Source organism: Nicotiana attenuata, unplaced genomic scaffold (genome assembly GCF_001879085.1).
Source record: "Nicotiana attenuata strain UT unplaced genomic scaffold, NIATTr2, whole genome shotgun sequence".
In the NCBI taxonomy this organism is placed as follows: Eukaryota; Viridiplantae; Streptophyta; class Magnoliopsida; order Solanales; family Solanaceae; genus Nicotiana; species Nicotiana attenuata.
Genome location: NW_017670350.1, coordinates 165,405 through 189,655, shown reverse-complemented (window position 1 = coordinate 189,655; position 24,251 = coordinate 165,405). Strand labels below are relative to the sequence as shown.

Genomic DNA, 24,251 nt, shown 5'->3' with positions numbered 1-24,251 from the left:
CGCCAACCCTTTGGTTCCGCGGTGGTGGAGGTGAATCATCGTGCCCCTATGGAAGCTCGGCCCGAAGAGATGCAGTAGATGGCGGATAGAGACTTCGCAGCCGGCAAGCTCCGCAAACTTCCTAACATAGGAAAGATCTTGTAAAGGTAAGGAGAGAGCTGTGCCGGGCAGATGTGGTAGTAGCGGCAGAACTCCTCCGCCAACAAAGGAAGAGGAATAGAATAGCCTATCTAGAACGGGTAGGCGTAGTATGCACAATACTCAGGCCTGTGAACTTGAACCTCGTCATCTCCAGCCGGAACCAGGTCAACGTGGGCTAGAATGCCGTATTTGGTCTAAGGGCGGCAAGGTGCTCCTTAAAGAAGTCAGACCTAGAAGTAGGATTACGAGGAATGATCTCCTCCACAGTGGGAAAGCTCTCATCCTCCATCACCGCTAATTCTTCGCCACCAGAAGGCACGACCACCGATAATGGAGTAGGCTCAGAGACTATCTCGGCCTTGGGGGTCACGGTAGCCATTTTTCGATGGTGTTTATACGACGGAATAGAAAAAGAAGAAAGGGTGGCAACAGCAGCGGTTGTAGGGAGCAAGAACACAAGAAGGAGAAAGAGAAGCAAGTGCAAGGCTGAAGAAATTAGAAGAATGCAAAAGTTCCTTTAAGAAGTTTTCCCCTCTATATTTATAGGCATCAGAGGCGTTCGAATCGATGCAAGCAACCACAGCGGCCCTAGAATCGAAACGATAGGAGCTCGAAGAACGAGGCAACACATCGAGAAGATGCCATTGATGACGCATGCATTGTGATGTCACCCTGCACCAGCCTCGTAACCAACGACTCTCAGAACGACACATCATCGCTTCAGCTACAAGCACCCCCACTCGGTCGTCACGCCAAAAAAATTTCCTAAGTTGCCAACTAATAAAGTCCGCTCATCGGGGCCGACCAGAAGGCGACCTCGACAAGCGGAGGGACTAACTGTATGGGTCAAAATCGGACTTAGGGAATCAGACGTGAAAAGATCGTCAAGTGAGAAGAGATCGACTTTGGGCTGCAAAACCGAGGTCGACCGAAGCCCAACAACGAGTAGTCGTTGAGCAAGCCGCTAAAGCTGAGGTCGAATAGCGAGGAGTAGGAATAACGGCTAGTGCAGTCTCGGGACTAGAGATGGGAATATTCTCTTGAATATTCCCTTTGTTGTACTTTTTTAGGATTTTTGGAGAACATCCCATATAAATAGAAAAAGAGAGAAAGAAAAGAGGGATGTGAGATTTATTCTGAAAAAACTATAGTAAGAAGTTGACCCTTGAGAGAAAATACAAAGTTCACCTTTCCACAGTGATTGATTTTATCGATTATTCTTCCCTTACATTCACATGATCCAAGAAAGTATTGTTCATATTCTTATCTACTGCCATATTTCGTTGTGAGAAGGAAGGATCTTCCATATCATTTGATATTTGGGTGAATTGTTCTTCCTATTTACATTTATTGCCACTTTCCATATTTATTGCTCATCATTCATTCTTCATTTATTCTCTAAAATGCGCATTAAATGATTGAATACACGACTCTGAGCACTAAGTAAACGATATCACTTAAACTCTTAGCTAGATCTAAGAATTATTATGCTTGACTAGGATTCACCTTATACCTCTGTTATTTTTTAATTTTGGTTTAACAAAGAGTACTATACTTTTTGATCAAACAGTTACGAAAATAAGCTACTTGTAAGTCACTTGAAGAAATTGCTCGCAAAGCTACTACTTAATAAGCTTCTTAAGGAAACAGCTTGCAAATCTACTTAAAACTTTTTCAGGAAGCTGCTTGCAAAGGTATTTATAGGCTATTTGTGCATTTTTAGGAAGTGGTAAGAGTATTTAATTTATATTCACAATTCAGTGTGTGGGTGTGTGCATAACAGTATTTGATCCTTACATTACTGCGATACCATACACATGATTTTTTGAGATAAAAGTGTTTGGTATGAAAGAAAATGTTGTTAATATTTTTCATATTTTATTGACTTAAATATTGAGGAAAACCAAATAAAATCCCCTTCAATCTCACGAAAATGATCCCCTTAGGTTCTGTCCGGAAGTCATTTTCCAGATTGGTCGTCAGTGGCCCGCTTGGATTGATTGAGCAAATTAACGTGGAATTAAATAAATAATTTATGTTTTAGAATAGAAAGAACATGAAGTATGTCTCTAAGAAAAACTTGCTGTACACTTTCAATACAATATACTAATAATTACTGAAAACGTGAAAAGGTTTTCTCAAACAATCTTAACTTTGAGCAAATTTGTCATATTCGATTATCATCCTTTGTTCTTAACAGTTTCAGCTTAAACATTACTCCATACGTATACTATAATTGGACGAGGCTATACACAACGAAAAAATTGTAGATGGAAGCTATCATCATTGTCTCTTTAACTTTTTTTTTTTTTTAATTAAAATTTTTGGTTACGACAAATTCATGCCGTACTCTCCACAAGTAATAGTATACTTTTCGAGTACAAGTAGATGCATTCTTTATATATATATATAAGAGTAAGTGGAGAAGTGCAGATCACAAGTGGAAAATAATGGAGTACTCATGGCTCCTCCTCATCATCACTACTCTCTGTATCTCCTTCTTCCTCAAAAAATCCAATAACCAGAACAACAAGAAGAAGAAGAAACTCCCACCCGGTCCCGGACCCTTTGACTTTTCGGTCATTGGCAGCTTACTATGGGGTGTAGAACTCATCCTCAGGGACCTTAAGGCTAAGTATGGTCCTCTCTTCAACTTGAGAAGTGGAATTATATCTCGTTCTTCGATATTTGTTGCTAGCCACTCATTAGCCTACAGAGCATTAGTCCAACAAGGTGCTGTTTTCTCGGACCGGCCAAAGGCTGCGCAGACCAGTGTAATCATTCACAGTAACCGCATCAACATCTCCTCCGCCCCTTACGGCCCCTTATGGCGCCTCCTCCGTCGTAACCTTACCTCTGCAATCCTCCACCCTTCCCGCACCAAGTCCTTCTCTAAGGCCCGTTCTCAGGCACTGAGTGTCCTTGTTCAACAGCTCCATTCTGATTCTGATTCTGCCACAGAAAATTTGATCAGGTTAATTGTTCATTTTCATTATGCCACCATCTACCTTCTTGTCCTCGTGTGTTTTGGGGACAAGATTGACGAGACTCAAGTTAAACGGAGTAAAGATGTGCAACGAAGATGGATTGTAAGTGTGGGGCGATTCATCAACCTCAGCTTCTTGCCAAGATATCTTGAAAAGATAATTTTCAGAAATCGCTGGAAAGAGCTCATCCAACTGCAACTAGAGCAAGAGAGGATCTTTATACCTCTCATCGAGGCTCGAATGAAAGCAAAAAGTACTAATGGTTTGAATCATCATGAGGAAGAAGAAGTGATGGCTTATGTGGATACGTTGCTGAATTTGGAATTGCCAGAGAAAAAGAGGAAGATTAATCATGGAGAGATTGTTGGCCTCTGCAGTGAGTTCCTCACCGCTGGCACAGATACTACGTCCACCTCATTACAATGGATTATCTGAGGTAGTAGTGCATAGAGGGAATCCGAAACCAAAGGGATCGTAGATCAGGGGGTAGTAAAAGAGGAAGATTTAGAGAAAATGCCTTACCTAAAAGCAGTGATCTTGGAAGGTCTAAGGCGGCACCCGCCAGGTCACTTCCTGCAGCCGCACATGGTGACACAGGAAGTGGAACTAAACGGTTATGTCATCCCTAAGGATGCAACAATCAATTTCATGATTGCAGAAATGGGTTGGGACCCACATGTTTGGGAGGATCCCTTGGATTTTAAACCAGATAGGTTCTTATTCGCGGATGGTGGTGATACAGAAGAGTTCGATATAACAGGGAGAGTGCTGGGAGAAGAATATGTCCAGCCTATGGTTTGGCTATGCTCCATTTAGAGTACTTTGTGGCTAACTTGATCTGGCATTTTGAATGGACAACTGCGGATGGAGACAATGTGGATCTATCTGAGAAGCTGGAATTCACCGTTACTATGAAGAATCCATTGCGTGCTCGCATCCGTCCAAGAATAAATCAACTTGAATGATCTGCTAATTCTTGTTATGTAATATAGTGTGAGTTATTATGTTGTGTATTTGTTTGGTTTTCCTTTCCCGTGAAGTTGTTGATGTTACTCCAACAAGAAAGGATCAGGAAGGGAACTCAGCTGTTGAATGGAGTACCTATTTATTCATGAAAAAGGTTTATTAGTAATAAGCTTGAGCATATGGAGAATATTCCCTTAAACTGATGATCCGGTGTTTATTAATGATCAGTAAAAAAATCTCTCTCCAATGATAAATTGCACCTACTGAGTATTATACAGACTTACTTTGTAAAGCTCTCCAAAGAAAATTTCTCAATTAGAGTTTTACATTCTTCCATCAAACGCAGAATGGCAACTTTATTCTTCAACCTGTGGAGTTCCACTTGAGCACTCAAGAGGCAGTTTGCTTTTACTGTTACCTGGAACGAATGGGTAGTGTCACCCTTTGCGATTATACTAAAAGCTTCCCTTATGCAAATACAAATAATTGTTTTTACTCTATTTGCACAGTATAATTTTCTGAAAAACGGGATTCAATTGAACCTCCTTCAAACCATGTAGCTCTGCCACTGTATAGTAGGCTAAGCATAATAGAAGTGGACATGATGAAACACATAAAGAACAAAAAGGAGCAGATTCGATACTAGGGAACCCATTAGGGGTTAAGAAATGAAGAGAATCATACAATGTATTGAAGAATGCATAAAGTTCACAGCAAAATGCACTTGTGGCCTTTTCGTTGCCACATCAGCACACTTTTGTACTGTTTATCTTGTACAAACAGCGATAACACAAGATTCTGTTCACATTCCTAAATATTCAGATATTCAGCTATTAGTTCAGACAAAGAACAACATAAGTATGTCCATATAATTATGGAATCTGTGGATCAGGAAGACAAACATGCCTTTTATGATGGATTCTTGAAAATGGCATACTGGCTTTCGTTCAAGTTGCTTCCTACAAGACGGAAAATTCCTTGCCCATCACTTTTTTAGGATCATCGGAAGAAAATCTGTATCGACTCCAATTCTCGGTTGGACTAGAAAACTCTTGAGAAGATGTTATTGTTGAAGCAGAAACAATATGATCTCGAAGTTCCTTGATCATTTTGTATCTCTCAATCTCATCTCCACAATCCTTTTTCCATGCTTGAGAAGAGAAGTCTAGTATTCCTCCATTATTATGAAAGTTTGAGATTCCTCTATCCAAAGTGTTCACGTTTTCTTTCTCTCCCGCGGAGAATTCCCACTCTATGCCATCTGAAGTTTCCCTTTCTAAGGAAGCGCTTTGTCTTGGGAATTTCTCCGAGATGGACCTCCTCTCTTTATTCTTATCAGAAATCGAAAATATTGGATCATTCAGTAAAGCAGTGCACCATTGATAGCTCTTGCCATTATCAACCATGTTTAATTCAATGGAATGAAGATCGCTATCAGCTGAATCATCTTTGTCTCCATTCTCTTCCTTATTGAGTTCTTCTCCATCTGCCTTTATTTTATCTTGGTAATGGTGTGTGCTTGGAAGTGTTTCTCTCAAACGTCTCCCAAGCTCATTGATCGTTTCAAAATTATGCAAATCACCGCCTTGTTCATGACCCTTTTTAGATCTAAAATAGGCTTCAAATTCATTCCTTAACTTATCAACAACTGCATTTTTCTCCTCAAATTGATACTTGGCGTCTGAAAGCTTCATTTGAACTCTTTCCTCGCGCATCACATCAGCTAGTTGAAGCATTTTCCGTTCCATTTCCACCTCTTCACAAATTTTAGCAGATTGTCTCTTCAATTCTTCCACCTCAGCTCTATCTTCTCCGAGACCTCTGGCTAATTCTTCACAGACTTGCTCCAATATCTCTCTGGCCTTCTTCTCGTCTTCAAGTTCTTTAACTACCTTCGAAAGAGATGTCTTTGTATCCGCCAATTCTCTACCAAGCTTCTTATTTAATCTCTCAGTTAGGTTCCTCAGCTTCTTCTCTATCTTGAGCTCCCTCGCTACGGATGTAATGGCAGTATGAATGTTGTCTTGCTCTTTTATCTTCCAGGCCATCTTTTCTTCTTCAAACTTCTTCAAGAGGAGATCAAGGTCACTGTGGTTATATCTGTGTTCGTTTATTAGTTTAGACACCTGATTACACAAACAGTCAAGCTCAGTTTTTATAGACGAGAAAAGGGATAAACATGTAGTTTTCCGCTGTTCGAGATTCCAGACATGACTCAGAACATGCAACAGCTCTTTAGATGTGGTAAGCCCATTATAGACATCCTTCAACAGTTCTCTGCTTAGAGTTTGTCCGTGATTTTGTGTCTGATCAAGCTGCATATTCATTCTTGCATTAGCTGTATATTCCAATGTAAAGTAGCTAACAGAAAGTAGCAGCAGTTGAGGGCAGTGATAGATTGGGAGTTGTTACAAAAAATATTCCACGACAGCAAAAATTCAAAATTACATCAATTCAACAACATATGACCTGTCGACTTTGATAGAACCTGAACTAGAACCAAGTCACATGTCTGTCCCTTTGTTCATAAAATTTTTGTCCATTTCCTAAGATGAAATTTGAAGTCATTTATAGTAACAAATCTTAATTGGCCTGTTTTACCTCTTTCTTTCATAGCAGATCTTAATTTAGGCACTGTTCAGATTCTCAGAATGGAAATATCTTAGTCAGAAAAAAAATTATTAATCAGTTTTAGGCCATACAAAATGTTACTTTTGCTCCGAAATTATTCGGAGTTGCAAATAGAGCACGTAAAAAGAGAAGTGAAGTGGAAACTTTGGATAAGGTACACCAACACTTGGCCTCAATTTCAAGCTAGTTAGGTCAGCCTATGTTGCGCGGACTCTCCAAAATGATGTCGTACCCGTGTCAGATCCTTCAAAAAATACACTATTTTTGGAGGATCCGACACGCACCCAGCAACATTTTCGGAGAGTCCGAGCAACATAGAGGTCAGCTATATGAATCCTCGCTAATCAAGTCGCTCCAATATTTAAAATCCAATACCTTGGATGAGGTGCTGCCACCAAAACACTATATACAACAGATTAAAAATGGATTACTTATTAATATTTTAGGGAATGAGTACCTCCATAAAGCAACCATTTTGGAGACAGAAATCAGCCTTGATAAGTTTTCTTCTTCTATGACTACCCACTTGGGATCTCTAAAGATAAATTACACACTAGTAAGGGAAAAAACCACCATATGCAGAACTCAAATGACAAAAATTTACCTAACAAAATTAGCACTCACCTCAGAAAGAGGGGCATGAAAAGGATGTACTGAACTCAATTTGGATGACTGCAAAATTCTTTCTTTATTAGCCATTGCAACCCCATTGATTTCCGAGCGAGTAGAAACCAGTTTTCTTGCTGAAACCGACAATTCTTTGTCTTTATTTTTTTGCATATACTTGTAGTTGGAATTATCTTTCTGCAGAGATGGTGATCTTAATGAGTTCATTTGGCAACTTTTTCTTGAATTTTCTTGGGAAGGGAAATCAACTGTTACAGAGAATTGGGAAATATGTTTATGTTAGGAAAGAAATAATGGAGTCTTCAACGTACCCCTTTTAGGCTTTAGCGTATGCGTATTTCGAAAGAATGATTAGCATGCAAATCAGAGCTATTGGTCTTTTGGTTTCAAACTCCCATATATAATGGGAAAATAATTTGGAATAGTCACATATTTGCACTGCCCTATATATTGTGGAATCATCTCCAACTTAGTCAATATTATATATAAGTGGAGTACTTATGAACAAATTTCATTATCCACCAAAAGTATCTATTGTAACTCATTTCCTATATTATTTCTTATCCAAACGATAGAGGATGTTTCTGATAGACCCTGGCTAAAAAAAATATGAATTTAAATACGGTTTTAAAAAAAAATGAATTAATATGTTAGGTTGAGTGAGGAGTACATCGCACTTGCTGTTTCTTTAATGATAATGAGTCCGAACTTAGTATTATTATATGAGTTTGACTAATATAAAGAATTTTTATACTATCAAGATTTAAAAAATATTACGACAATAAGTTGTAAACTCTTATTATTGTAGTACGTAGTATTTTCTAGTGAATTGTTCAGGTATATACAAAGTTCAAGTCCTAGTATGTTCCAACTCATTTACTAGCTAACCATTTTTTTCTATAGATGCTTGAAAAGAAAATAGTATCTTTAAATGCAATTGTAGCCGTTGCTGCTAGCTTAAATTGGCAAGATTTTCTGAAAACAAGGAAGGGCCCCTTTTAACGGCTTAAAATGTTACGGATATTGGCGAGAATTTAGAAAATTCTCACAAAACACCAACATTCTGTAATTGGTGTCGGTCGTCCCTCCCCACGTGATCATGTGTCTCCAATGTTTATATCAAATTATACTAATTTACTATAATTAAGTTATAGTAAGTTATAATGAGAATACGTATTAATTAGCTAATTTAATTATATATGTGAAGTGAAGGAAAATAAAAAATTTCCACAATTTTTTACGCATTTAAATAGCTAGTAGCACCCTGTATACGGTTAAAACCAGGCCCACCCGATTTCGCTAATTGACCGAGACCAGGAGGATGAATCGAGGATGAGCCTTGAAGTATATTTAACTGTGACACAAGGATAAGGTACCGAGTTCGGATTCGAGGTATCTAGCAAGATCGAAACCGATAATGATCGAGGTTGAGCAGGACAGACATCGAGCAAGACCGAAGACAGCATAATAATGGAAAAGCGAGATATCTGTGACTGGTCGAAGATCATGGTGAAAATCTCGGAACAAACCAAATCAAGGTCGGTTGTGTAGTTAATTATGGGATTTACTTCCATAATTAGAATTGTACCATAGATAGGATTCCTATACTATATAAAGAGGGTTCTAATCATTTGTAAGGGATGTGGTTCACAGATATCAAAGAAATATAGCACTTTCTCTTTCGTTTATATTCTCGTTCATCAGCTTGTTATATTTTTAACTGTTCTTGCACCAATCAATTCGAGGGTATTCAAGCTCGACGGTTAAATTCCATTCAAACACTGGTTTGCTTTATCTTATTGTTAATTTCTATTACTAATCTTCATATTCATCAATTGGTATTAGGTGAAATCACGTATCCTTAAAACTACATTATAAGTTTAATTGTTATCCAATTTTTAGGGTAAACAGTTTGGCGCCCACCGTGGGGCTAAGGATAATAGTGATTGTCTAATGTTAATTCTCATACACATACTACTTTACGCTTGTTCTTGTTAGTGTTCTTTGATTTCAGGATCAACATGTCAAACTCACAAGCAGTACCCACTCACGTCGACAACAGCCTCAGTTTCCATGGAGAAAACAATAATGTAGCCGCCCCAGGGATCGAAGTGCCTGATATCACCCAAACTCACACAACAAGTATAGGTAGTGAGGTGGTCGAAGCAATAATAAATCCCAACACGGGTCGGGGTCGAATCCTCAGTGAGTTAGAATTGGGATTAGGTATATATTTAGTGCAATTGTGTGATGTGCCTCAAATTACACTTCCACGTTCTTGTTTGTTGTTTTTACTTCTACTTTAGGCTATTGATTGCAAATATGAAACTAGGAGACAATAATTTTGGTTTTGGTTGTTTTTCAAATGATAAAAGATCTAAGGTCGTGACTTCCACCTAGGTAGTTACCTAACGGGTTATAAACTCTAGGGCAAGTTTGATTAGTCGGAGTTATAATATAGCAATCACACGCAATTACCCACTCTATACCTCTCGATAGTTTGAGTGATTTTGCCCAATTTGGCTTTCTCAAGTCCAAATGGGTATTGCACAAATCAAGTGATATATGCTCAAGTCGGGTCTTACTATCTCTAGATTTGACCCTTTAGCCAAGTTTTCTTGTTAGCCAAATTTTCCTAGACTTAGTCTCTCTTTCTTAAGTAGAGACCAAGTCAAAAAGGCATGAATCAATATTTGCAACCATTAATTCTTGAATTCAAGCATGAACTTGGCTAAATATCACCAACCAATCACAAACAAGCCCTAAATCAAACACCCATTAAATACCCACACTAGGGTTGGGCCACAACCCTAGCTAGAAATTTAGCTACTCATGAAAAATAAAGAAATACAAGAAGAATTAAGAGAGAATGCATAATAACTGATTAGAGAAAGAAAATCTAATGTTTAGAAGTTAATCTAGTACAAAATTACTCAAAATAATAAAGTAAACAGCTCAGGTGCTCTCCCCAAAACTAAAACTTAACCTAAAAAAGACAAAAAGTTCTATTTATACTGCGCTAAAAATATCTAACGAAAATGCCCCTACGGAGGTTATGTGGCCGCACATTTCTGAGTGCGGCCGCACTCTTGCTTCTACGGCCGCACAATTCTAGTGCGGTCCGCACTCTTTGAATCTTGATTTCTAGCTTTGTAGGACTCCTACGGACCGCACAATTCTGAGTACGGTCGTGCTCTTGATTATGCAGCCGCATAATAATGATGCAGTCTGCACTCCTTGACTTTGAACTTGAACCTAGCTCTCTGATTCTTCACTTCTGCGGACCGTATAATTGTCAGTGCAGCCGCACAATTTTGGCGCGGTCCACATATCTTCAGCTTGCCTAAAACCACTCTCTGAATCTCTTCTTCTGCGGCCGCACAAGAATTGTGTTGTCCACACTGTTGGCTCTTTTTTGCCCTGTTTTGGTTCTTGTTCACTTTTGACTCCTTTATGAGTTGATTTTGACTTCTTTGACTCATTTCCCAATATTCCTACAAGCAAGTACATTTTATTAGTTTTCAGGAATACCTTTAAGCATTTTTGAGCTAAAATGCAAGTAAAAGAGAGCAAATAAGCGGTCAAAAATCCTTACTTTTCAACTCCCCCAAACTTAAGCTTTTGCTTGTCCTCAAGCAATTAAGGCAATTCCCGCCTCCACTAGAAAAAGGGATATTTCAGCTGGCCTACGGATAATCAATCACACATCAATTGGGACCAATAATTACCCACAACACATATGAATTATCAACAACACAATGATTTGACCTTTGGAGTACAATAGTTCTAATGTGACACTAGAGCATCAAGAGTTGACTATATTCATCAAGGAAGCTCGCTCTTTCACGTAGGTCATTGTGGATCCCAAAATTCTCCTCCTCTACTCTCCATTAGCAAATCTCACTTTGGAATGTAGCACTCGAAGCAAGGATTGTGAAAAGTTCGCTCATCTCTCTCAAAAGAACGCCACAAGTCCGACTTTGAGTACCATAAGCTTGTCCATTATGTAAATCACCACTAGTGTAAGCTCACTCAACTTGAAATCATGTAGGGCTTTTGTGGGATGTAATGAAGGAATTTGGACCAAGGTAGGACTTGTTGGAATATAATGGTTTCATCTTTCCTTAAGCACTCCATTTTCTCTTTTCGGCTCATACTTTCTCGACTCTTTGAGTCATTTTCTTCTTCCTTGGGGGAGCTAGATAGACGTAACATCACTCTTTCTTGATCATGACATTCATTTTTCTCCTTTTTTATTTACTCCATGCCTTTCATCATTGTTTTCTTTGAATCCCTTCAACTTTCTACCTTATTCACTTTCTTTTTTTTTGGAATTTTTCTTTTTGTTCTTTCTTTCTTTTCTTTGCCTTCCCTTTTCTTCATTTCTTTCTCTACTTTGTACTTTCTATCACTTTCAAACTCCTCGTCTCTGCCCCAAACTTATGTTTTTGCCAATTGTTTCTCAAGAATGCTAAGGAAAGATCGGGTGCCAAGAGAGGGTCATTACAAAATAGATAAAGGCTTGTAACGTAGTTATTGAAAGAAAAGGGGCTTCGGCTCAAAGAGGTTGACTAGGGATATCACATTGGTAGGCTATGGAAGATTTTAAATTTCAAATTGGATCAAGGAAAGCCTACAATCATTTCTCAAGCCAAGCTACACTTAGAATTTCTCCTAGAAAAACATTCGGAGCAAGTTCTAGACCATTAGCACGGATACTTGGACTTGTAACTAAACATCTCACCGCTCACGCTTCTGGATTGCTAAAGAGAACGGAGTCGAGGGCCCACAAAAACCCTAGATAAGATTGAGAATCACAAATGGCTCGATTTGAACCACTCGATGACTGCTTAAGTCAACACAAGAGTCAAAAGGGTCAAAACTAGAGCTATTTTCTGCCAACAACTTGTTTTTAACCATACGATCATAGGTAAATGCGTTGGTACCAAGTGAAGCATGCTTGAGACCCTTTTATTCATTACTACTATATTTGCCTAAAAATAAAAGAAAACTGACTCAATCCCTTAAGAAGGTTGTCACGCCATCCATCATTGGGAAGAGCCACCCGGTTCACACAAAATCCACCTTTGAAAAGAACCGTGGCATTAAAAAAAACAAAGGCTTATTGTTCACAAAGAACGTGAAAAGAAGCTAACAAATTAAAAAGAAACACTAAAGTAAATAAGAAGTTATACTACTAAGGAAAAACAAACTAAATAAGTCATGAAGTAAACTATCGAAAGTAAGATAAATGAATATATATAAACTGAAGTAAAATGAATATATACATAAGGGAAACTGAATATATACATCAAACTAAAGGGAAAATATATACATACCAAAGGGAAAATAAAGATAAAAGAAAAATAGTATAAGAGTCATTACATGCCAAATGTCAATGTCAATCAATCAAAATAGACCACCCCCCAAATGAAAATAAGCGTTGTCCCCAATTCTTAACAAAAATAAGAATTGGGAAGGGTAGAGAGTGAAGAAAACTCCCTATGTGGTCTCAGTCTGCATGGGATCATCAGTGCCCTCGGTCTCTAGATATATCTCATCATCACCTGACTGAGGAACAATACGGTTGCTGAGCAACATTTGGACCATCTCCTCAGCAGTGTGGGCAGTCGCAACCGGCTCCTCAGACTGGCCGACTGCTGCCTCTGGTGCCTCAAGTACTACTGGTGCTGTCTGTGCTGATGGGGCTGCTGACTCCATAAGCAGGTCCAATGGTAAATCTCCGGCAGATGTAATCTTTTCAATCTATTTGCTCAGCTTCTCCTCCGACTTTTTTGATGCCTGAGACCTCCGCATCTTCTTGACCTGCTTGCCCAAATCCTTAATGACCTTCCCATGCGTCACTAGAGTATCCATAATGGTCTTCTGGTTCTCCAGAATCTTCTTCAATGTTTCCTCCACTGATGGAGGTACCTTTGGCGTTGCTGGGGCTGCTGGGGCGGAGGAATGTGTTGCAACAGCACTAGATATGTCAGTCAGCTTTGTAGTAGCTACCTGCATCCAGTTGTTGAGATTCGCCAATGTCTGGGAGACTCGCAGCGCAGTCTGAGGATAAGTAGATGAGGCCGGTACTCATAATGATACCGATAGTCTAGCAGAAGCAGGTGTCTAGAAGATGAAGGTGGCAAGGATGCTGTCCCGGTGGAAGTACTGGCTGATGTGGAAGGCTCGGCAGCTGAATCAGTAACCACTATCGCTGGCTCCTCAGACTGGCCACCGGAGGTAGTAGCTTTACCCTTGAACTTCGGGTTGTTAGCTCCCTGGAGGTGGTACCATAAGAAAGGCTTCTTGGCCTTTACCTCGATGTCATAATGCCTCGGCTCCACCCTGTGATCCTTGAAGTATTCTATGAGGAAGTTCGGGTACGGATAGGATCTTTCACCCTTCTGGACAGCTAAAGAGATGTTGGTGGACATGATGGCACCAACATTAATCGGATACCCAGCCATGATGGATGCCACCAAAACTGCACGGGGAAGTGGGATGATGTTGTCATTGAGGCATGGATCAATGCGGCTGCACACGAATGTTTTCCACCCTTTTGCTTCAAAGTTTAGGGTGGCTCGGACTATTGGAACCCTTGTTGTGAGCCACAGAGGTGCTGACCCTCGGATTGCCAGAATCTCAGCTAGCCATGGGCGAGCTGCATCACCCATAGCTAGCTTTTCCAAGTATTGCATTGCTTCTACTTCTTCAAACCCCACATATGAGTTTAGTGCACAGGAGTCGAAATGGATTTTCAGATTTCGGACTTTTGTCACCTTGGTACCCTTTTTTATGTGAGCCATGTTGGCATAGAATTCTTTGACCAAGTGCTCATTTGCATCTAGAACGCTGTGGGTGAATCATTTCCATCCTTTGCGCTCCTGGAATTGTCTAAGGACATCGGGGTTGTGCTTGTTCAAATCTTTCATCAAGAATTGTCGCTCAAGAGTGAGCGACCTCTGCGACCACCATTCTCTAAACTTTGCAAAGGCATTGGCACTAATGAATCTGTCTTGCCATATCTCTGTCCTTCTTGATCTCTCTAACCTCCCACTGTAGTATCACCCCCTCTACCATCGTCCAAATTAATTGGAGCAGCTGGAGCATGTGAGGAAGAAGGCTCAGAGTCTTGGCTACCCTCTTCTGAACCTTCAGATAAACTGGCAGCAGAAGATGACTCATCCACCTAGTGGAAACTACCCGGGATTTGTTGTGATTGGGATTCCGGCTGTGCTTGCACGGAGTTACCCTCAGAAGCTTCCCCAGATGGGACATACTAACTGGTTTCGGAGGGTTCGGGAGCTCTGTTGGCGTTGGCTTTCTTGCTTATGACCCTTTGAAGTGCTAGAGGTAGGTTGCTTTTGCCTCGACCCCGGCCTCGGGAGGGTTCAGCCCTCCCTTTCGATGTATCACCTCTACCACGCGAGCGAAAAATTGTCTGCAATACACAAGTAATAGAAATCAGTTGGAATTGAAACTCATAGTGTATACAGAAGCATGATTTAAAGTTGCAGTAACACAGTCTCAGAAGGGGCAGTGCGGACCGCACAAAAGTGTGTGCGGCCGTAGACTGCCGAGTGCGGACCACACAAAAGTGAGTGCGGCCGCACAACCAAAAGTGCGGACCGCACAATTTTGAGTGCGCCCGCACAGCCCTAGGTTATGACTACTGGGGTCTCTGATGTTTCATCAGTGCGGCCGCATAAGTCCACTACAAACAAAATTTTGAGTGCGGCCGCACAATTCACTCACACACATTCCCTAACTCAAAGAGTTGTGGACCCCACAAAAGTGTGTGCGGCCGCAAAGCTCAAAGTGCGGACCGCACAAAAATGAGTACGGCCGCACAATTGAACTTAGGCAGCATTGGTTTAGGGTTCATGCAATTTTGTTCACGAATTCGACATGGCTTTAGCAATCAAACATCATTAGTTACTTACCCAGGCCCAAATTAACATTTATGATGCTACCCATATGATGCTAAGCAAGAATGACCATCTATTGATATTATTAGGCATAAACTTAACCCTAGATTAAAGAACAAAATAAAGAAAGAGAGGAAGAATCTAAAGATGAAATCAACATACCAGTAATGAAGATGCAGGTGAGATTCAACACTGATAAAATAAGGGAAGATTTCAGAACACTGGGGATATGCACTGTGCTAGCTTAGTTTCAGGGTTCAAGGATCGTAAAGTGTAAAAAGCTAAGAAAGGCTCTATTTATACATTTGACCAGTCGGACCCAGATCTACCTGACTGCAATCCGCATAATTGAGTGCGGCCACATAATTGAGTGCAGTCCACACTCCTTACCTGATCCTGCGAAGCTTGCTGTGGTCCGCACAAAAGTGAGTGCGGCCGCAGAATTAGTGCAGACCGCACAAAAATGTGTGCGGCCGCAATTTGTTAAGGACTTTTGACAGGCCAAACTTCAAAGACCATGCATTTTTGATCTTCCAGTTGTGCGACCGCACACAGAATTTGCGCGGCCGCAGAGTGTCAGTATGGTCCGCATAATTCTGGTGCGGTCTGCACTTTTTGTGACACTTAGCCAAATTTTCTCGCACAGTCCCTGCAATGCACACCCATTCCTTCATACACTTCAAAACTAGTTAGCACAAAACAAAGCCTATATAATCTAAAGAAGAGAAACAAAAGAAAGAAAAAGACATGGGTTGCCTCCCAAGAAGCGCCTGGTTTAACATCGCGGCACGACGCAGATTACCAATCACTTGAAATGAAGAACCGCCACAATGTGGCCATCATCAACCTTGCCAAGATAATGTTTAACCCGGTGCTCATTGACTCTAAAAACCTCATCATTCTTATTTTTCAAATCAGAGCACCAAAGGGGGTTACATTCACCACTTCAAAGGGGCCACTCCATTTTGACTTCAACTTGCCCGGAAACATCCGTAACTGAAAATTGAACAATAGCACAAGATCACCTTCTTTAAACTCCTTGTTGTGGATGTACTTTTCATGGAGGTACTTCATCTTCTCCTTGTAATGGAACGAACTTATGTAGGCATGGTACCGGAATTCATCAAGCTCATTTAATTATGCTACTCTTAGGTTTGCAGCAACATCCCATTCAAGCTTAAGCTTCTTCAATGCCCACATGGCGTTATGCTCAAGTTCAACCGGCGTGTTCCCAAACACCAATAGATATGGAGACATCCCAATCGATTTCTTGTTGGCCTTCCTATAAGACCAAAGAGCATCATCAAGTTTTCTTGACCAATCAGTCTGGTTGGCATTCACAGTCTTTAACAAAATACTCTTGATTTTGCCGTTAGAGACTTCAACCTGTCCGCTTGCTTCAGGATGGTAGGGGGTTGAGAATTTTTGGGGTGACATCATACTTGGTGAGTAAGGTATCAAAAGCCCGGTTGCAAAAATGCGAACCCCCATCACTAATAATAGCCCTTGGAGTACCAAACCTTGTGAAGATGTTCTTTTTCAAGAAGGCCACCACACTTCGAGCTTCGTTGTTGGGTAAAGCCACGGCTTCAACCCATTTTGACACATAGTCTACAGCTACCAAAATGTAAGTGTTCCCACAAGAGCTCACGAACGGTCCCATGAAATCAATACCCCAAACATCAAAGATATCAATCTCCGAGATGGTGGTGAGGGGCATCTCATTCTTCTTAGAAATTCCACCGGCCCTTTGGCATTCATCACAAAGCTTGACAAGATCACTAGCGTCCTTGTAAAGAGTAGGCCAATGAAATCCACAACTCAACACTTTTGCAGCCGTTCTAGCTCCACCATGGTGACCACCATACGGTGAAGAGTGGCAAGCCTCAAAAATTCCCATTTGTTCTTCCTCCGGTGCACATCGCCGGATCATACCATCGGTACATATCTGGAAAAGATACGGCTCATCCCAATAATAGTCCAAGCCATCCCGTTTGAGCTTCTGTTGATACCCAATTTTTCCCTCATATATTTCAAAATGCATATATACTTTCAAAATAGTGCATGAGCATCAACCAGTATTTTTTCATAATTTTTTTCTGTAATTTTAAACGGATTTTAATTAATTTATTCTAGCATTTTATTATATAAATAATTACTAATTACATCACAAAGGGTTTTATAATCATTTTTATTGTTTAATTTTATCATTTATATTTATACTAAGCTTTAATTATTTCATGAATAGCCATATGTACATGTTAGGGTTATAATTGCAATAATTTTGCAATAATGGCCACATGTGTGCACAAATACCTTATTTCACAAGAAAATAACCTTTTATATTTTTATAATACTAAGTAATTATTTTAAATCATTTTCATGCACAGATGATACTTTTATCATTTATAAATTATTTTATAAAATATTTCATTAAATAATTGGGTATTTAACTAATAGCCTCTTTTAATTTTGTTTTAATTTCGGACCTAGCCCAAATTTTACCCCAGCCCAATTAAAATCATAACCCAAACACCCTAGCCCAATTTCCAATCTGACCCGCCCAACCCCAGATCAAATCCTAGCCGTTGATCTCAGAGATCAACAGTCCAGGATGTGGTTACCATTTTTAATATCCCAAACCCTACCTCATTTGACAAAGTCTGTCGCCCCTTGAATCCCTTCCCTCCTCTCTTCTCTCTCAGACGCTCCCCTAACCCTAGCCACCATCACCGAAAAACCCTCCGTTCCATGGGGTTTCCCTGTGATTTTAGGCCCCAGCCGACCTCTTATCTTCACTGGTTGTTCAATTTTGCTGGTATGTGAAAGAATCTCGAAGAGATTCAACTCAGAGTCGACCTAAACTCTTCATTTCTTCGATAAACCTGCCTTGTGTTCATCACTATGTTTGTGAGTATTATTATCTTTATGATTATGGTTTGAAATTCCGATTCTTAACTGGATGTTTCTCACCTCGTTCCATTCTTCAAAACCCTAATCACTTTCTACTCGAGTTTGTTCAGATCTTCGTAGATCTAAGATGATTTTGAGGTTATCTAATATTTCTCTTCAAAAATCTTCTATTTTTCTTACTATTAACCGATTTTAATGTTTCTCTAAACTAGGTTTTCATTTCTTTGCGTTTCTGCAAAACTTTTCTAAAGAAGTTTGAGTGTTTGATTCCGTTACTCTTTGTTTGCTTGACTGTCTATGTTCTAAACCCTAGGGTTTCTGATTATTTCATTAGTTGTTCTAGTATTTGCCCGTTATTTTCATCTCTGTTAATTAGAAGAGATTGATTGATTTTATTAGGGTTCAAATTATATTTTTCTGCCGAGATTGATACTTCTCTGTGATTTTTACCTATTTTTCTTATTTGTGACTCCTAATTGGTACTACTTGCCTTAATTAGTTTATTAACCAGATTTATGGGATTTGACTGCTTTAGCCGATTCCTAAATGGTCTTTGATTGATTTTATTGCCTTGTTTACCTCTAATCTGGGTTGTTAATTGATTTCCCCTGTTTTAAGTGGTCTTTCCCGGATTCTGTTGAGTTGTTTGATTTAGTTTATCCCCACTGATTGATTTTATTTGTATACCTTATTTGTAAACTCTGAATTATTCTTTGCCTTATTCGTTTCACCCTGCTAAGTGTTATATAATTCCCCCATTCTGACTTCTTTATAACACACGAACACACATAGGAAGACACAGAAACACACACAAACTCTTGCTCTTACACACTTTCCATTGCAATTCTTTCTGTTACTTGTGTTTGTTGCACTGTCTAGCCGGCTAAAATCCAAGGCTAGACTCTTGGATCCTATTTGCTTCATTTTCCTGTTGCTATCTCTTAACTGGTATGCCTCGACTTCTACTATCATTCAATATGCTATATAAATGTTCTTCCTATTTACTGCTTTTAAACAGCATGTCTATCTCTGTTATCATGTCCTATTCAATATGCCATGTAGTCAATCTGCTGTAGATATCAATATGCCTCTATTTGCCCTTATGTTTCTGTTAACTAGCATGCTTTAACTCCTGTGAATTTGTCCTGTCCAATATGTTAGTATAGTTAATACACTTTGGCATATTCCTGCTCGATTCAGGATACTTGTTCACCTGTTTCTCAACTAGCATGTTTCAATCCCTGTCCTGTTTTATGTGTTTACCTTAACAGGTTCCTGATTAATTCATGATTTTTATGCTCTCAACCTTTGCTACCTTTTCTGTATGACTGTCTGATCAGTAACTTGATCCCAGCATGTTGTTCTCTATTTAATATATGCCTATATGCTCACCTAGAAAAATAGCTAATGAACTAAGTCAATCCCAAGCAATGTGAAACCTTGTTTGAATTAATTGTGACTCTGTTCTGTCTGTTGTTTGACTACTGGAGTTCATGTCTGAACTCCATCTGCTAAATGTGGTTCTGCTTGTAGTTCTTGTAATCTGGTAATCTGTTTCTATTCACTTCTAAAATCCAAACTATTTTTCCTAAAACTATCTCCTACTTCATATACTGTTTTCAACTCTTACTCTTAGCTGTCTAGGGTCCTGCCACCCCAATGTGAGCACTGCTTAGGGTACTCCTCTAAACTCTAACACATTGGGTCTGGTTCTCCAATCCTTTGTGAATTCTGTTAAACATCTGATTCTGGTGTGAGCATTACCCGGGGTCCCTGAGGCCCTTGGGAACTTTGACACACCGGAACCAGTTTTATGTGTCATGGATGGGCCACCACTATGCTCATAGATGCTATGTTTGAAGGCTTGGTTACCAGGTTGATATTGGGCCTATGAAGGCTTCCTATAGTATAATGGTTCTTTCATTGTGTAATTTATTCATATTGGTCTGTAATAGTAATCTTTGTAAAAACAGATATTGGGGTTATTAGTAAAGCTGGGAGGCATTTTTATATATCTTTGTCGGGATCGAGTAGAAATCATGCCTATAGGATTGTTGTGATTATTTATATGCACTAGAAACCATGCCTATAGGCCTTATCTTCATATTTGTCCTGGTTTCCACTTTACATCCTAGAAATCTTGTTATAGGACGATTATCAATTCTGTATCAAATTTCATGTTCATTCATATTCTCAAGTTTCAATGTGCATTAGAAACCATGCCTATAGAACCTTTTTTGGAATTATCAACTCGTATAACATTCTGCTCACTTAGATGTCATGTCCATAGGAAATCATATTTAAAATCCGTTTGACAACTTAGATATCATGCCTATAGGGAACGTGTATAAAATCAGTTTTTATGCCGTGAAATAACGCTTGTAATCAGTTTCAACACCTAGAAAGCATGCCTATAGGGTCCAAAAGATAAAAATCCGCCTGTTTAAATTAATCAGTGGTTTATAAAATTATGGTCTGATTAACGTTTAGATGCCATGTCCATAGGATTCTGCCGGTCATCACTTAGGAAAGCCTGTAGGACAATTAAATCCTGGGTTTAAAATTGTGATTTTCTTGCTGCTTGAAACGTGCTCAGATTCAGTGAGTGATAAAAAATCAGTAGGCAAACTGATAGGTACTCACTACCTCGCCTAAATAAAAATGTTGTATATTCTGTTTGTACTCATTTAGATATCCTGCCTATAGGACTCCTAAAATTATAAAAACTACTTATTTGAATGGCGTGCACTTGTTTTGTCTATTTGTGGAGGTAAATATGAGCCCCTTAATTGCTCTTTATGTGACAGTCCTACCTGTTTTTGTTTGTCGCTTAGATTTTCTCCTTTTAAACAACATAGGTGAGTCTAGAACCACCGTAAATAGAGGTCATAAACACCTCCAGGGCCACAGGTAAGGGACGGGTAGTGCACGCATAGGGTACATACTGGATGTTATTAGAACGCTTAGGTAATAATCAGAAAGAGGAGGGTAATCGGGTAGTAAAGGAAATGATGACATGTGCGCTAATGCTATGTGTAGCACCCCAGCTTGGGGACGATTACCAAGTATTGCACACAAGTGATCCTATAGGCTAAAAAACTTAGGACCCCTTTTACTCCTTGTTTTAAAAGTAATATTTGTTTGTTTATCTGCTTATAAGACTAATTCGCTTAAATTTTGTTTGGCCGGGACCCACCGTTGTGGACCTCGAGGGGTGCCTAACACCTTCCCCTCAAGGTAATTTCGAGCCCTTACCCAATCTCTAGTAATGTAAACTAGTTCATGAGTTATTTGCTCTAGGAGCCCTAACACACCTTAATCCGTTAGGTGGCGACTCTTCAAATCTCATACCCAATTCCCAAAAGGAAAGGAGTTGTCCCAAAAATGTCGAAACCCGGACTCCGCGACAAAAAAGGAGGCGCGACAGCTTCTTCCTTTGGTTTTAAGAGAACCCATTCGGTACAATGCCGCTCACAAGATAATTGGATGGATCGGCAAACCATGGCATCCCGGTCATTGAAACGGCTAGGAGTTGCTCGTCGGGTAATGAATCATTGATCTCAAGGCCATCAGGTGGCCTCCCCTCCTCCTCCAATCGGGACAGGTGGTCCGCCACTTGATTTTCACTACCCTTGCGGTCTTGAATCTCTAGATCAAACTCTTGCAATAGAAGCACCCACCGCATTAACCTTGCCTTGAAATCTTTCTTGCTCATCAAATACCGAAGTGTTGCATGGTCGGTGAGAACAATCACCTTAGTACCCATCAAAGACGGCTGGAACTTCTCCATAGAAAAAACAATAGCAAATAGCTCTTTTTCGGTCATTGTGTAGTTGACTTGGGCATCATTCATGGTCTTGCTAGCATAGTAGACCAGATGGAAGATCTTGTTGATTTTTTGCCCCAACACTGCTCCAACCACAACTCACTAGCGTCACACATGAGCTCAAAAGGCAAGCTCCAATCCGGTGCGGTGATAATAAGAGTAGTAGTCAACTTGAACTTAAGCAATTCGAATGCCTTCATACAATCTTCATTGAAATGAAACTTGGTATCCTTCTCCAAAAGTTTCCACAATGGGTTCACCGCCTTGGAAAAGTCCTTGATGAATCGGCGATAGAAACCCGCATGACCCAAGAAACTCCTCACTCCCTTCACGGATGTAGGGGAGGGAGTTTGGAGATCACCTCAATCTTGGCCTTGTCGACCTCAATGCCATGCTTTGAAATTTCGTGGCCAAGGACAATGCCTTCCTCGACCATAAAGTGACACTTCTCTCAATTCAACACCAAATTTGTCTCCTCACATCTAGCCAATACCCTATCCAAATTTTTCAAACAATCTTCAAACGAATTTCCAACCACAGAAAAATCATCCATAAAGACCTCAAGAATATCCTCCACCATGTCGGTGAAAATAGCCATCATACACCGTTGAAAAGTTGCCGGTGCATTACACAACCCAAATAGCATCCACGAGAATGAGAAAGTACCATAGGAACAAGTAAAAGTGGCCTTCTCTTGTTCCTCAGGAACAATAAGGATTTGATTATAGCCGGATTATCCATCAAGAAAGCAATAAAAAACACGTCCGGCCAACCTATCGAGCATTTGATCTAGAAATGGAAGCGGGAAATGATCTTTCCGAGTGACTTTGTTGAGCTTCCAATAGTCCATGCACACTCTCCACCCGGTGACAGTTCTTGTTGGGATCAATTCATTCTTGTCATTTGTTACCACAACCATGCCCCCTTTCTTTAGGACACATTGCACCGGAGAGGTCCATGAGCTATCGGAAATGGGGTACAAACCCTGGCATCTAACCACTTGATTATCTTATTCTTCACCACCTCTTGCATCGCTTCATTTAGTCTCCTTTGATGTTCAACTGAGGGTTTGGCACCCTCTTCCAAAATAATCTTGTGCATGCAAAAGGTAGGGCTTATGCCCCGAATATTTGCCAAAGCTGATTGCTCTTTTCCTCCTTTGTATCACCTCCAATATGGACTCTACCTGCATATTAGTTAATCCAGAAGAAAGGATAATCGATAAAGTAGAAGAAGGGCCAAGGAATTCATACCTGAGATGCGGGGGCAACGGCTTTAACTCCAAGGTAGGAGGCTCCTCGACTGAGGGCTTTGTTGGAGGAGTCTTCCAGTTTTCAAGACCTGAAGATAGCTTTCGGGGTTCATAAGTGTACGACCCCATGCTTTGTAATGCATTTACACACTCCACATAGCCATCACTCTCCTCATCATCATCAAGTTTGAGCAAAACAGCTTCCAAATTGTCTTCAACATTCATTGTGGCACTAGCATCATCAACAATCACATCCATCACCAAATCCACGAATGAACAAACTTCATTACTATTCTGTTGCCTTATTGATTTGCACACATGGAAGACCACCTTTTCTTCACCCACCAGGAAAGTGAGCTCGTCGGCTTCCACATCAACAAGAGCCTTCCCCGTAGCAAGGAAAGGTCTACCCAAAATGATAGGCACCTCATAGTCCACTGCACAATCAAGGATCACAAAGTCCACTAGGAGGATGAACTTGTCAACTCGAACCAACACATCATCAATAATGCCCAAAGGCCTCTTCATTGTTCGATCCGACATTTAAAACCTCATGGATGTGGGTCTTGGTTGCCTAATTCCCAAAGTTTTGAGCACCGAATAGGGCATCAAGTTGATACTTTCCCCAAGGTCACATAATGCTTTGGCAAAGTCGGCACTCCCAATAGTGCAAGGGATTGTGAAAGCGCCCGGATCTTTCAATTTCGGAGCCATTGAGTGTACAGTAGCACTCACTTGATGAGTCATCTTGATGGTCTCACAATTAATTGATCTTTTCTTTGTTACCAAGTCCTTCATGGATTTTGCATATCCCGGCATTTGCTCCAATGCCTCAACCAACGGCACACTAATTGACAAACTCTTCATCGTATCAATAAACTTTTTGAATTGGTTTTCACTGTTTTGCTTTGCAAGCCTTTGAGGGTATGGAGGAGGAGGCCTTGGAATTGGTGTCTTAGCCTTCGGCACTACCATTT

The 24,251-nt window shown here is 40.1% G+C and overlaps 1 protein-coding gene and 1 pseudogene across 2 annotated transcripts; one reads left to right on the top strand and one right to left on the bottom strand.

The window, feature by feature from the left end:
• The first annotated feature begins 2,476 nt into the window (after positions 1-2,476).
• Positions 2,477-4,377, top strand: LOC109238225 (annotated as a pseudogene).
• A 336-nt stretch (positions 4,378-4,713) lies between these two features.
• On the bottom strand, positions 4,714-7,796 carry LOC109238224 (intracellular protein transport protein USO1-like). Of its 2 annotated transcripts, XM_019404651.1 has the most exons (3): positions 7,350-7,796; positions 7,183-7,260; positions 4,714-6,409 (listed from the first exon to the last, which is right to left on the bottom strand). In XM_019404651.1, exons 1-3 carry the CDS (start codon positions 7,557-7,559, stop codon positions 5,054-5,056), a joined length of 1,644 nt encoding a protein of 547 aa, XP_019260196.1. In that variant the 5' UTR covers positions 7,560-7,796; the 3' UTR covers positions 4,714-5,053. The 2 variants fall into 2 exon arrangements, with proteins under 2 accessions (XP_019260196.1, XP_019260197.1); XM_019404652.1 differs by lacking the exon at positions 7,183-7,260 and having other exon boundaries at positions 7,350-7,795.
• Positions 7,797-24,251: the final 16,455 nt, after the last annotated feature.